This window comes from Myotis myotis, unplaced genomic scaffold (genome assembly GCF_014108235.1).
Source record: "Myotis myotis isolate mMyoMyo1 unplaced genomic scaffold, mMyoMyo1.p scaffold_m19_p_1, whole genome shotgun sequence".
Lineage (NCBI taxonomy): Eukaryota > Metazoa > Chordata > Mammalia > Chiroptera > Vespertilionidae > Myotis > Myotis myotis.
In genome coordinates this window covers 138,085,903-138,101,225 of record NW_023416313.1, presented here as the reverse complement: position 1 = coordinate 138,101,225, position 15,323 = coordinate 138,085,903, and the positions used below count along the sequence as shown (strand labels likewise).

At 41.9% G+C, this 15,323-nt stretch overlaps 1 protein-coding gene across 1 annotated transcript in view; it reads left to right on the top strand.

Moving 5' to 3' along the window:
• The window catches only part of NPAS3 (neuronal PAS domain protein 3), a 460,871-nt gene that overhangs the window by 438,345 nt on the left and 7,203 nt on the right, over window positions 1-15,323 (top strand). Inside the window, exons 6-7 of the mRNA XM_036339527.1 lie at window positions 1,136-1,242; window positions 15,037-15,184. Of these exons, the coding sequence (XP_036195420.1) occupies window positions 1,136-1,242; window positions 15,037-15,184 (255 nt within the window). The remainder of the gene's footprint in view (window positions 1-1,135; window positions 1,243-15,036; window positions 15,185-15,323) is intronic.

Genomic DNA, 15,323 nt, shown 5'->3' with positions numbered 1-15,323 from the left:
AATTCTAGGTTTGCCAAATATGATTTATATTGCTCGACACTGAGACATTCACTCACTGTGTAGTATGTTCTAATTATACTCCATATTATCCTGTTTTTGTTTTATTTCTTATTTCCCTGCTTTGGGAGTCAGAGTCAACTCCCCAGCAGTGATCTCATGAGTTTCTTAAACATGTCATTTCTAAAGACTCACTTCGTATTTGAATACATTATAAGTCACAGACCACAAAACACGCAGGGACATTGAAGAGAATACATTAAACAAAAGACGTATTTTATTTTGGACTGACCAGAATGAGTCTGCGCTTGGGAAGGGAGGAGGATAATAAGCATTTTGACGTGTTTGTGTAAACCAGGCAGATTCTCCCAACATGTTTTCCAATTCGGTGCTCTTTTCCTGCGCTCCTGCCCGAGGACACTGACGTCTGGGCAATCAGTGGCATGGGCTTACACGCATGTAATGCGGAGCACAAGGCTGGCAGAGCCGCTGAAATGGTTTAAAGTTCTGTGTGGACTCCACCACAAAGTACCAGTTAAAAGGGCCAGGAGCGAAAGCCGAGTTCCCAGATGACTAAGACTAAAAAAGATAATACCCCCAGGCATCTGTATGTCTCGGCATTTAAATTCTAGCCCTTGAAATGCCAATTTGCACTTTGTGCCAAGAAGCAGTTGAAGCCCTTTTGCATGGAAATACCCAATAGAAGACCAATCTGTTTAAATGAAAGGGGTCTCTAATCATTTGGTATAAACATAACATGTTTTTATTTTATTATGTAACCTTGAATTATCTTGGCTTCTAATGAGAATCTTTCATTGTTCCTGATTCTCAATAATTTCATGGAATTATGTTGTCTAAATGTGCATTCTGATGAAAGAAAGAAAGAAAGAAAGAAAGAAAGAAAGAAAGAACCTTCCTAATTATTTAAACACAATTGCTTGATCTAGCGCATTTTCTAGTTTAGAAAATGTTATTCATCAAAGAAATAACTTTATGTATAAAGAGTTTTCCCTCAAAGTGGCAAATCCTCTCAGGTACCCTGGGATAATGAAAATCGCCAGTAGGTTTGTCTCTAAGACATCTCACAGTTTCTGTATTTTCTCCCCTTCTGAATTCCAGTCTGTTGTTGTTCTTGTAGGATCAGTGATTACATGGATCTGACCCCTGTAGATATTGTGGGGAAGAGATGCTACCACTTCATCCACGCAGAAGACGTGGAGGGCATCCGGCACAGTCACTTGGACTGTAAGTACCTCTCATGCGTGTGTGGGCACACGCTGGCGGGTTTTGCCTCTCCGATGCCTGTTTGGTTTCAGTGCCGATTTCTTCCTTCATGTCGCCTGTGCACTTCTGAGAGGACTGTCAACATGCGGTGAGAAAAAGTGAGACATAAATCACTTCAACTTGTGTTGGAATTAGATTGAAAGTCGGACCTCGGGCCCAGAGAAATTGCCGGGTCTTTAGGCACTCACCTGGGATTTCATGGTCTCTTGTGCTTTCTCCCCCATGACTCGGTGACAGAACCTTTGTCTTAAGTGCTTTCTTGACCCTTTCATTTTCTAGGGAGCAACTTCCACTCTGAAATGTGTGGCCCCAGTTTCAAAATACTATACAAGGGAGAAGACAAGGTCAAACAGGCCAGAGCCTATAACATGCCTACTGGGCTAGCCACAAAGCCAGGGTGAGGGAAGCCCAGGGAGCAGGGGCGGAGCACACGGCGTGGACAGGGCAGCGCTCAAAGGCAGTGTCTTCTTGGTGTGTTTCTGGAAAGAGGGTTATTCAGAGGAGCAGGAGTCTCCATCTCCAGACTCCTGGGGGAAAAAACAAAACAAAAAACTAATTTCAGCTCTTTGAGTCCAGTTCCCAGCTCCTGACCTGCAGGCTGACGTCCAAGGCACCCTTTGTGGCATTTAAGCAAAGCAGCACCAGCAGTTTCCTGGCTGAGTCCACGTAGTAACCTGCAGCCAGCGTCCTCCTGAAGTTTTCCCTCCTCAGACTCAGCGGGGCTGTCTACTGTGCGTGGGTGGGGTCCGCCAGTCCCACCGGCGAGAGCACTGACCTGGGAGACCTCTTAGGAAGGGACTGTCTCCTTCCAACCAGAGGCCCCTTTAATGGCCATTCCGTGGACTCTTCCTAGAAGAGGAGGGCCTGCCAGCTTTCTTCCTAGAAGCTTCTGCACCCAGTCCGGAACGCTGGTTTTAAACACCTGCAAGGTACCACAGATGAGCTTGAAACGGAAGCTTCTTTTGTAGTAAAAGCAGCCAGGTGGCCTTCGCACTTTCTTCCTCCCCCCTTTCTTGCCATGGTGAGGACAGCAGTTATTCGCTCCTTTCAAACTCAGACCTTCAAAAGGATGATGGAGAGACAGTAAGCTAGCCAAAGTCTCAGAGTGGGAGCATCTTGTTCTGTGGTTTTAGCCCTGAATTCACAACAAAGACCCGGGACCAAGTTCAGTGTCAGGTTTTGTCGGTAGCATGTCTCTGGGAAAAGCCTGCCAGCCAGGCTGCTCTCCAGCAGAGTCTGCTCCCAGCACGGAGTGCGCGCCCAGGCCCGCACACCAGGGACTTAGGAGACACACTGCTGCTGTGGATGAACAGGCGTGTGTATTGCAGAAGCAGAGGCTTTTCGGTTCATTGGAGGGCGGGGGCAGGAATGATGCTGTTTCCTTTTAGGAAACATCCAGGTTCTTTTGTAGCTGGGAATTTAGAGAAAATGGAGAAAAAATCAGAATCTTTAGAGGAAGCTGAAGATATATTTTTGGACCAATATATGCCAGAGAGCCAGACTTTAAAAATGAGTATTGTTTGTAGGACTGTCCTGGGGGAGAGTGGTGCTTTTTCATTTGGGAATCTTAATTGAGGTCTAAATTCAGAAACCTGACGCGGACAAAAAAAGAACTTTGTCATCCTCAGTTATTATTTGGAAAACAGCATGCTTGCTCTCTGGGATTTGATTTACAGCTGGAAGGAACACAATTCCTCGAGTACAGTGGGCTGGGGCAGTTCATTCCTTCCCATAAAGCAGAGGTCTCCGACAAAATATGTTTGATGCCATTCTTTCCGATCTACTTTTATCTCATTTCCAGTAACCGGAATAATTTGAGAATGCTGAAAATAAACAACTCTGCCACTCACTATTGTGGTAGTCTCCTAATTTTTCTGGTATCTTGCCAGCTAATAAACAGAGAAGGTATGCTTTCAAATTCTGTGATTTTTTTTTCTTCATTACTTGATATTGACATACTGGCTATTGCTTTATGATTTAGCCTACTAACAATGATTGAGTTCACTCTTTCAACTCATACACATGACTTCTAATTTAAAATTCTTTTAATAACCTTAAACACATGAAAAACAAATAGAATGAGCTGATAATTCTGCACAGTAAAATGCACTGCACATATTTAGCTATCATGCTGTGGAATAACTCCACAATGTCAAGTAGCACACAATTAGTAAAACTGTAGGGGGAGAAAAAGGAGTGTTTTGATCCTGAAGAATTTTGATCCTAATCAGATTGAAATTTCATCGTTCTTATAGTGCTTAATATCTTCAATCACACACACACACACACACACACACACACACACACACACACACCAAACCGATGCCAATGTCAGGTTTTGCATTCTGTGACCGAAAAAAAAAATGCTAAAGTATACAAATGCATCTCGCTCTGTACAATAAACATTAGCATCATTATAAAGTAAGATTGAGTCTAAAATTGTGTGATGGAATGTCCCATGTTTACCTAATTCTCTAACTAAAGCCAGCCCAGTAACAAAATGACAGGGCATGTAATAAGTCTTGGTCGTGTAAACATTGTGGAAAAAAGGCAAAGAGCCAGCACAGCGTCTTCCTTGTCCACAGCCCCAGGCTGTTACCGAAGATGCCTCAACTGTGCCTTCTTGGCGGGTGAAGGTCATGGTGACATCAAATCAGTTCAAGAATAAGATAGAATTCTAAAACAAAGGCATGCTTAAAAAATAAACCACATTAACTATTTAGCTTTTCTTCCTAGAGCTATTGGCACAATTCCTGGTGCTGTCCATGAAAGACAGTTTTTAGCTGTCTGATGATATTTCTGATACTTTGATATCTGCCTTGTGCTCCAGTTTATGGATAAAAGTTTGGAAAAAGACTCTGTAGACTTTGGTAACTCAAAATGCTATCTTTATCACATATATCTTTTTTCCTAGCATAGGCATCTCCAAATCCTTAGGTGAACTTGTCTCTAGAATGAGAAAAGTAAAAGGAAATCTCAGCTGCACCAGCATTTGACAACTTTGATAAATTGAACCAAGAACTTTGGACCATGGACTCTCCCATTAGGTTAGCAGGAGACACCTGATAGTTCACTGCGTTTCAACATAAAGAATCACTAAAAATCACATTATCTATAACAACACGGTGAGTTAGTGAAATTATCCTGGTATTCTAAAACCAAAGGAGTTTTAGGTCCTCTATTTTCACACTGTGAGCAAAATCCTCTTATGATTTTTTTTCCTTTTTTCACTTCACGGAAGTCATTGAACCCATCTTATCGATTCTTTAGGCCAAACTGACCAAATCAACATGCCAAGGTTTGAATATTAAACCATTCATATCAGCAATTATTTGAGCATCTTTGCCTATCACCCTCCAGTTCTCCATTGCTCAGGAGGTATCGACCGCGAGATGATTAGTCCTGTCTAGTCTTGTCACCTGGAGTCGCACATTCCAGTTACCCAGAGCATCAATGTCACTCTTCGATGTGAACGGAACAGCACAGCCGTCTACTACTCCACCTCTACCAGTTGCCTGGGAAATAGAAAAGCAAATCCCGAATGCTAAACCAGACAAGAAACTCTCCATGTACCTTTTCATCCAGCCTTTTGTCCACAGAAGATGTTGAATTTGTCTTGCCATAGCCCTAGGGTTCTTCCCTGGTCAAACCAACAACAACTCTCTAAAAGCTGGGAAGAGCGGCCTGAAGGAAAACTTCCTCCATGTCCCAGGGCTCTGGAGCTGTGGGACTTGAGAAAAAGAAGCCAGAGAGTATGGGGCAGAGGCAGCTCTCCCTCCGTGGGGCTCTGAGGGATGAGGAAACTGGAAGGGTTATTTCCGAATGGGATAAGGACTTCCAGCTTGTCTATGTGACTGTGTAGAGTTAAAAAGCATGGTCTGCCCAATATATTTGGCGGTGTTAAAAAAAAAAAATACAGTAGCCTAAGTATTTCTCTCTTAATTACTAAATTCTATACTTCCTAACAAAACTAATGCACAGCTACCTGGCATAATGCTTTCCATACTGTTTTGCATCAATAACCCCTACACTTTCCTCCTGAAGGCGGCTCATCACCAATGCAAGCCGACTGCTTAATGCAGGACTAATTAGTATATCCCCTTCCAGTCTGCAGGCCCTCCATTGTAATTCCTTCCCAGCTCATTTTTTTCCACAACGCAGCATCAATCAAAGTAAGTGCCCTGCCTGCCTAGGAAACACAAGATGTCCTCCATGCATTTGTCATCTGCCACACAAACAAAGGGGGGATTTAATTGTTGATTTGGGTCTGCTGCCATTGCACTCAGCAAGCAGAGGAAGCTGGGAGTGAAGGGAGAAGGGAAGGGATCAAGTTTGATGTGTGGGCTAAATCCAGAGAGCACAGGGGACCCTCTTCTATTTTCTGATCTTAGCCATTTTCAGGGCTGACTCTTCAGGGATTTAGATGCAACCTAATCATTGGCTGGACTTTTTTCCCCAAAGCAAATGATTTTTCTGCTTCTCCCATATGAATATGAACACTCCCATGAAAGGGAATGCGTGTAACAGCCACCATGTCTGACTTTTTTCAAAACCCAAGTTAGCCTATATCGTGTGCTCTGTTTACACAGAGACAAAATAAAGCCAGGTTTTTAGGCAGGAGTGAATTAGTATTATTATCTTACGTATTTTCAGGGGATGAGGTCAGGGAGGAGTGGTAAATGCTGGTTTGGGCTTTTCAAGCTCAAGGACAGGCAAACTCAGAGGACAGAGACTAGCATGGGTCTAACCACCCGCAGGCCAACTGGCCCTGCTGCAGTGCATTACAGAAATGCAGACACCTAGGCCTCTCCCAGGCTCCTGAATCGGAACCTGCAGTTAACAGGATCCCAGCTGACTCAGTTTACGTTAAAGATTAAGAAGTACTGACTATAATAGTATTTAGAAGGCATTATTTTACATGGAATAAAAGTAAACACAAATCGACTAAGGATTTAAGGACTTTATTTTAAATTTATTAATAGTAATAAAATATGAGTAGTGAATTGGCTCTCAGGGTCTCTCAATCAGTGTCCCAATGAAATGAGTATGTGATTCCTCGCCTGCTAAAGCGATTAACTCCTTCAGAAAGTTGTGAAATTTTAAATTTCCGTGGGGAAAGGAGTATAAAAAGTAGTAATAGTCAACTTATCACCAAAGGGCCTTCAGTTTTTCTCCAGGTTAATATTTTCCTATGTACTTGATTGCATGTATGAATATTCCTGTTCCATTTTCCTGCTCAAGTTCATCTAACACAGTGGTTCTCAACCTTGGCTGCACATTACAATCACCTGGGAATCTTTTTAAAATCCTGATTTCTGGGCCTCATCCTCCGGAAATTCTGTTTCTTTGTAATGGGGTGAGGCCACAACATTAGTAACAAAGAAACAGAATTTCTGGAGGATGAGGCCCAGAAATCAGGATTTTAAAAAGATTCCCAGGTGATTCTAATGTGCAGCCAAGGTTGAGAACCACTGCTCTAACACTTGTGAGTACTTCCTATGTGCAAAACTTGGTGGTATTCCTATAAGGTTCCAAAAATAACCAATATATGGTCTCTACCTTCAAGGAGTTTGCATACTGATGGAAAAGACAGCATGAAACAGCCCATTTTGAAAAGGGGGCATAAAATGAGGACTAGTAAGATATATAAACAAAACACAGAAGCCCCAGAGGTAGGGGCAACTAAGGGAGGATGGAGAAGTCCCACAGGAAGCGTTTTTCCCTGGACCTTGAAAGAAGATGGCAAGAAGCCATGCCGGAGGAGATATTGGGGGTGGGGGTGGGGGTGGGGGCGGATAAGTGCATACCAGGCTTAGAAGGACACGAAGTACAATCACACACAACCTTTTCTCCCTAACCTCAGAGAGTTAGCCACAACTTCGATTTGACTGATATATCCTAATACATTTCTAATGTGGATTCCTGGTGTTTTTTCTTAGTACTATTTTAATTAGTAGTTGCTTTTATTATTTAAAAAAAAAAGAACACCTGATATTTGAGAGAAAATAACCCATAGCTCTTATAAAGCATTATCAGAAAAAAAAATACTTCTAAATCATCCATTTTAACCTAGAACAATTAACTTAAAAACAATTCCATTAAATTCCATTACTACTTATAATAGCATCTTGTTCTTTACCTTCTATAAATTACATATTTAAAAAACACTTTCCTTAAAATAAACCCATTCAGTGATATCCTACATATCTCAAAAGACCTCAAACTTTTTTTACACAAATGAGCAGCACACGATTTAATTTGCGCATGTCTTTAGCATACAATGTTGGGTTTTGGTTTTTTTCCATAATGTAGGATTCACTAAGGATCAAGTTATTGGAACCCATTTATGAAGTTCTACATCTGCTATGGCTTCCTAGAATTTTCGGTGGGGGCTATCAGCTAAAATTCATCTACTTACAAATAACAGAAAACCCAAGTAAAATGACTTATACTTTCTCTGTATTTATCTTTCACTTCATGATCAAAAAAACAGCTGGAGTACCACCAATGGTTAGTCCTTCACAGGCAGTGCCCATGGTCAGGAAAGAGTCAGTCCTTATTTTATGTTCATTTTGGAAAGTAAAGAAAATATTCCCAGTAGAGAGACACCCCCTTATGTCTCATTGTCCAGTGTTTCATCAAATGCCTAAACCTAAGCCACACACTGGCAGGGGTGGAATTAAACAATCCACCCCTGGTTTGTTTAAACAATCAAGGTTTATCCCCTGGGGGACTTGGGAGACCATCAAACATAAAACCCCGGAGTAGAGTTGTAGCCAGAGGAAGTGGCAGAATATCTGTGCAGGAACAGTCAACAATCAGGGCTATGTGGGAGGGTAACATTTTCACAACAAAGGACTTGGATTTCTGAAAACCTGCAGAACAAGCGAACAAATGGAATTTGTCTGGGCTGCTTTAAACATTACTGATTTTACAGAACACTAGTTTTTGTATGTCTATGCCTCACCACTTTCATATTTCTTATTGAAGATGTTTAGTGGATTTAATGAAGTGACTGCATCCAGAAACACAGGGTCCCTGAGAGGACATAAAATAAATCTGAGTATAAGATCCACCTTCATCTCTTTTGCCTTTTTGGAGTTCTCCCTACATTCCAACTTAACCTCCCCAAGACTCCATCACTCTTCAGTTCTAAAGGAAGGAAAAGAGTTCATCCAGGCCAGACACTGCCCCCCCGCCCCCACCCCCGACACACACACCCACCCATGCTTTCCATCATGGTTGTCACTATTATAAATTTATTCGTGACAATAACTGACAAAAGTCTGTCTCCCGTTCAAAGGCAAATAGAAGTAAAGGCAAACAGAAATAATCTCCCACAGTAGAGAGAGTCTCACTGTCCAGGGCTTCCTCATATTCCAAACTTAAACCAAATAGTGGCCAGGGGAGTGGAATTTCTGTGACTCAGTGAGAGGGCTATGGGAAGAGGGGCCCACAGCAGGTGCCTGGCACAGAGTAGACCTTCAAAAAATATTCAGTGAAAGAGAATAAATCCACCATTTCCCTCATTTCTTAGCCATAATTCTTTCTTAATTCCATGCTGAAGATTCACTGCTTCTCCATTATGTAGTAAATCCCTGCCAACAAAAAGAAAGCATAGAACTAAAAATCCTCTGACCTTAACTGTTTTAGGTGGAGAAGGGCAGGAATGCGTGGTACTGAGCTCCCTGGTTGGACTGAAACAGCTTGAAAAAATATCTGTGATCTCAGATGTCACTCATGCCAGCAAGTACTTCGATCCTTCCTGTCCTAGGACACCTTACTATCACTATTTAAAAGCTTTGGTCTCCAAATCAGTACAGTGTCATGAAGAAAAGGGGAATTTATTTTTTAAACTTAACAAATTGACATGTTCTAAATCAATGAAAAGTTTTCTGCATGATTCAATATTAACAGTTAATAAAAATCTATCAATTGGCTGGGGTATAGGAAAAAACCTCTTCTGAGGTTATAAATCACACAGATAGCAACTCAAGCAGGGCCTGTCATTAGCGTATGAGGGGGAAAATCCATAGATGATGCATAGTTGTTCACAGAACATCCACAGGTCTCTGTCCTTAAGCTCAGAACTCAGATTAAGTATTAAATGTTACCAAATATTGCTCAGCACATAGATTTGCAAAAAAAGAAAAAGAAAATAAAACCCCCCAAAACCAATTCATGGATGCCTGCTATTTAAGACATCTAGCTCACTAATTGCAAAATCTTTAGGAAAGTCTGCCCAGCATCAAAGCCTTGGTTGATCCTATGAGCAATTCTAAATGAAAAACTGTCTCCATTGTGAGTAAATAAAGCGCTTAATGCGGTTTCTGGCTCTAAGGCTGTTTCTCCTGTGGGTTTTGAAATGACCTTCCTGAAAGCATCAAGGACTATAACTTTTTAGATAAAGAAACTTGTTCTTGTTTTAAGTCTATGTCAGGTTCATTCCCCTATAAGCCCACAGTTTTCAAAAGCAGAGGAAAAAGTAATCCAGAATTTTTTTTAAAAAAATCCTGTTTCCAGAATGAAGTTGCCTGTCAGCCTGCCTTGGGCCTTAGGTGGAAAAGCAGAGATTAAAGAGTCAGTATTCTTTTTCATGTTTCATCTGCCAGTTTGTGAATGTAGAAAGAGAACCAGTGGCTATAGCTAAGCACCCAACTGTGGTACTAAGTAGAATCTCTCTCTCTCTCTCTCTCTCTCTCTCTCTCTCTCTCTCTCTCTCTCTCACACACACACACACACACACACACACACACTCCACATTAGTGAATTCAAAATAATTTTTGAGTTCCAGCACAAGGCATCTGCTCTCCATTCTCTGCAGCCATTGATGAAGGTACCTCAGGAGGGGTGAATGGCGCGGCAGATGCGTCCTCCTATCACCACGGCGATAATGAAGCTCTTTGTTCAGCCCTGTGAATGTGAAGTGTGAAATCTCCGATGATCTCACCATTTCCTATTTATTCTATACTTACCTGAATACGCCAAGTATTGCAGCTTTTTAATGCATATGCAAACCACTAAAATGTCCTTTTGTGAGACACTTCGCTAAAAGGCCGCTTTTGATGCGTGTTCTCCATCTCCTCTTCAAGCTGAATTAGACTGCTTCCTTCTTTCTAAGACACAAGTAACTCACTATTTAGAGTCTTTGGCTTTGATTTTGTAGAACAGCCCAACAGGAAGAGACCATGTTCTCTTTTATTCTCCATATTTCTGAAGGCAAACTTGGACCGATTTGTTTTGATTTACGAACAGAATTATGTTCCTGCCACAGACACAGGCTTCCTTTATGTCCTTTCAGTCCTCAGTCTATCTTTGTGGACCAAGTTTTCCCAAAAAAAACACAACTGAACCGCTTTTGTTGGTAACTGCAGAGCCATGGCCGTGTGCTTCAGCAAAAGCCGTCAGGTTTGGGGGGACAACAGTACATTTCTTGCATCCCTACCAGCAAGCTCAAACCCATTGAACTGGTAACATTTAAAAAAGATATTGAATAATACTGAGCATCAGTCTTTGGCTGGGGAATGGGGAAGGAGGGGCAGGGATGTATTTGATGTAAAAAGCCACGTGTTCTGTAACGTTGGCTCGCTGCAATTTCCTTTTGATTGAACCATATTCGCCACCCCCTTCACGGTTGGGGTGGATGGTGTTCTGATGCCGCCAGCCATGGCTAGTGAGACGAGCAGGCCTGGAACAGTGCAGCCAGGAGGAGCTACGGCTCTTGGTCTGTATTGTGTTGTTCTCACAGTGGAGTCGCCTCTCTCCTCTGAAGAACACGGTTTGTTACGCAGGCACCTTTAGCTTGGAAGGTAGGTGGTACTGATGCCAGGTTCATGGTTCTCCTCGTAGTGATGGCAGACACAGCAGTGGTTACACCCTAGACTTCAGGGTAAAAAGGAGCAGGCTCTACGTGGTAGCAGAGGTGTTCGCAGACACACCTGGGACCCTTTGAGGTTGTAAGGGACCCTGGGAAAGAGGTCCTCATCCTCCTTCTGTATTCATGTTTGTCCTATAAAAGCTAAGGAAAGACCACTTCAATGTTTGGGGATCCTTTAATAAAAACTAATTCCTATAGCACAACTTTAAAGATGTAATTCTACAGATGTGATGATGTGATTAATGAATTCAGTGAGGGACACACAGGCTGCACCACCAAAAAGTGTGGAAAGCAAGCAGTGGACATGGGCATAAATCACAAAGAAGATGCTAGGTTAAGTGTCCGACCACATCATGACGTCAGGTTAAAAATAGGGCCCACACATGCATTTCCTCTCTCTCTAGTTCCATTCTTTATAATTTGAGCACATTGTTATGAAATTACTCCCAGACTCTTTTCAAAGGACAATTAACCATATTTTAAGGACTTTCACAACAAATGACTTACATCATGTTTAGTTCTGTTTTTCCTCACAAAAAATAACACAAAACAGAACAAAAAAAACCTTAATGAAATACACTGATACAAACACCCTCTCATTTCTATCACAAGCTAAAACTCAAAAATAAAAACAACAGCTACTGGGTTAAAGAGAATCAAAAAAGTTTTTGTGTTTTTCAAAGTGTCTAATTTATTACAAACTAAAAATCTCCTTCAAGGTGAGCTCAGGAAAGGCTGGCAGACCCTGCCTCTGGACCAGCTGGAATGATCTAGCTGATATGCCAATATGATTTAAAAAAAAAAAAAAAAAAAAAAAAAGAGGGGGAGTTTCATCCAAAAGTCATAGATTTATATTCTGGAGCCCCAAGAAAAATATTTTTCTTGTTTATTTTAAACGAAGCAAAATTCCACTATCACCTCCTTTATGGGGCCTCTTGAAAAACAAAAGCAACTGGGCAACACTCTGGTCATCACTGGATGCCACAGTGGGAGCTAACTCAGTGCCTTATCCTAGGTATGTAGATTCCCACCAGCACGTGGGGTCTCCTTCAGAAAACACTAATCCTTAGGAAACAGTTATGATCTAAGACCATGGTAAAATGGTTACCTTTTAAGAATTCTGTTTGTCAGGCTGGTTGGGGGTAGGGTGGGGGTGGGGGGGAGTAATGGATTAAGTCAAACTTTTCTTCAGCCTACCAAAGGTGGGCTCCCATATCTGCTCTGTGGCATTCACCAGGGTAAGTTGAGGCACTCAACTAGCTCCTGACGCCCAAGGAACCCCTTGTCAGTCCTTTCACCTTTCACAACCACTTCCTCACATCAAAATTTACCTGGCCTGACTCTTTCAGTAGGTCTCCCCCCTTTACTAGATGGCCCTGGGCCTGGGTGATGAAGAAGGCTCTATTAATGTATTCATTCATTCATTCATTCATTCATTCATAATAAATTTGTTTTTATCTTCTCAGGAAGCACAGATGCACTAAAGCACACCAAGAGTCAAACTGCCTTAACGCAAAAAGATGACACCACCCTTCCATCGCATAGCAGGGATCCCAGCAGGGAGGGAAACATTTTGCTGGCTTTGCATTTCAAATTTGAGATTTTTGTTTCTTTGATTGTCTTTAAGTAAGAGAAAGTATTAAGAAGAGGGGCTGATCTTTATGTTGATTCTGTACATTCTAATTTGACTATAATTCCATTCTCACTTTGACCCTTTCTATGCAAAGTATTCTGGTGATATACATGTATTTTAAATGTGCCTGCTTTGGGTCAAAAATCCAGAATCCCCAGCCATCTAAGTGGTCTACCATCTCAGTGTTTTCTTCATGTGCTTCAAAAATGGACTTGTTAGACTCTTTGCCTTTGTTAAATAACTAGAACCATTCAGAATAACTCCTTGTTCCCGTTACACAGCTGATAGAATTATACACCAATCCTTGACTGGGGGCTATCAACTTTCTCTGTGAAAATAGTGGGCAGAATTTCATAACCCATCATTCCTCTATTAACAGTTAACCAGGTTGAGAGGATTTGAATAAAGCACATCTCGTTGCAGGCAACAATAGCTTGACAGAGAGCTGTGTGGCAGAGTCAGTATTTTACTGCTCTCAGCTTCACCACGCGGTCTTGTAGCCTGGGAAGCCATGCATGCAGAATGGCAGAACTTACAATCGCCCACAAAAGGCGAGTGCAATGCTACCTGTGGAGCCTGGCCACCAGCCAATGACAGTCCCGGGACTTAGAACCAGCCTAAGCTGTCCAATGGTTATGGAATAGAACTTGCTACTACTTGAAGCCCTCATCAAAGCAAGGCTTTCTCAAGCAACTGTTAAGATATATAATTATTCAACTTTACAACCATCCATTTAGTGTGTTGTGAGAAAAAGTGAGAAATGGGAGAAAGGCATTGAAGTTTATATGTTTATGGGTATAATAGGTGGAGGTTTGATTTTTGATCGCTTTCAGGGGTCAGGAAGAGTGGCTCAGACATGACAGCAAAGTGCTTCAACAGCCTTAAACACAGCTATTTTCCAAAGTGACTTCCCTTTACTCCTCTACCCTCCCCCCCACCCCCGCTAAAAAAAAAAAAAAATCAAAATGTACTTCATGAAACTATTGTATATGAAGCACTTATTAGCCGTAATTAAATGGACAATATGAATTTACTACGTCTTTAGGACTCTGGCTTGTTCTGGTTTAGAGCAAGATGATTAATGCAAATACATATTACTTGAGATAACCATTTAGCAGCTAATTTAGCCAAATTTATTACAGCAGTTAGAGCTTTTTCATTTTAGCAGACAGAGACAAGGACATGCCAAAAGTGGGTGATGTGGACGAGTGCACACTGCCCTCTAGTGGCCAGCCAGTTGGCAGGCTGCTGGGGGGTGTGGAGTCGCTGCCACGCGTATCCAAGCAATAGCAGAGGATTTGCACGTTTCCGGCATCTTTTTAAACCATTCCCACCCATAGCACTTTATTTCAGGGATGATTTAGTGCATTTCCCCCTTTTACTAGCTCAGGAGTACCCAGATACAAGTCAAATCAATTTCGACTTGGCAAGATTTTGGTTAAAGTATCATTTTTAACATCTGCATTTTAAAGCTCTCTTTCAGTGGGTATTTAATGGCACCGTTTCACATTACTGATTGTTTTTACTTGTTCCTTCATTTGGGGCCATATTTCAGAGTCTGTGTGGAGCTGTCACTGTTTGGCTCCAGCCAAGTCAATTCCGTGCCTCCCTTAGGCCAGCATTTCTCTCTGACTCGGCTGGGAAATTTATTTTGTTCCAACATTCCGTAAAGTCTCACCAGAATTTCCCCTGACTGACCAATGTAAATTTAGTTCATACGTGGACCATAAATTCTGTTGCACAAGATCAAAAGGAACAGATGCACAAGGGCGCTGGCTGACACTGCTCGCTCGCATGAGGTGAACGATCAAAGGAGGGGTAAAGTATCTTCGGAGCGACTTGAATACCCAGAATCTCAAAGAGGTCTACCTCGAAGCTATGAATAAATCTGTACACATTTGCCTTTGTTGCCATCTGATGGCGAGCCCATTGACAATATCCACACTGCATTAGGTATTCTGTGAGCCAAAAAGATTTGTAGTCCTTTTATTCTTCCTTCCACTCCATGGCTGCCCAAAATGGAACAAAGTTTTGCTGCAAATGCTAGCAACCCTCACTGGGGAGATGCTGCTCCACTGAATTGTTGATTTTATTTGTTCTGCTAATGGCATTCTACATTAAGCATAGAGGGAGCCACCCTGGCTCAGTGCGGTCCTCCCCTTTCTAAGCTTGAGGTTTTGCAGACATGACAATCATCTGGTCCCAGTCTTAATACGCAGGGCCTTCTGTTTTGTTTTCCCCCCAGTGCTGAATAAGGGCCAGTGTGTGACGAAGTACTACCGTTGGATGCAGAAGAATGGAGGCTATATCTGGATACAGTCTAGTGCCACCATAGCTATTAATGCCAAGAATGCAAATGAGAAGAACATCATCTGGGTGAATTACCTTCTTAGGTATATTTTCTAATTCTTGTTTGCTTCTCTTTCAGTCATAAAATAGGCATCCCAATGGTTAGTAACTGGCATGTTGTATTATCTCTTGACAGTATCAAGTGTGCCATTATGTGGAAATTCTGCTTTTCTTTCCACAAGA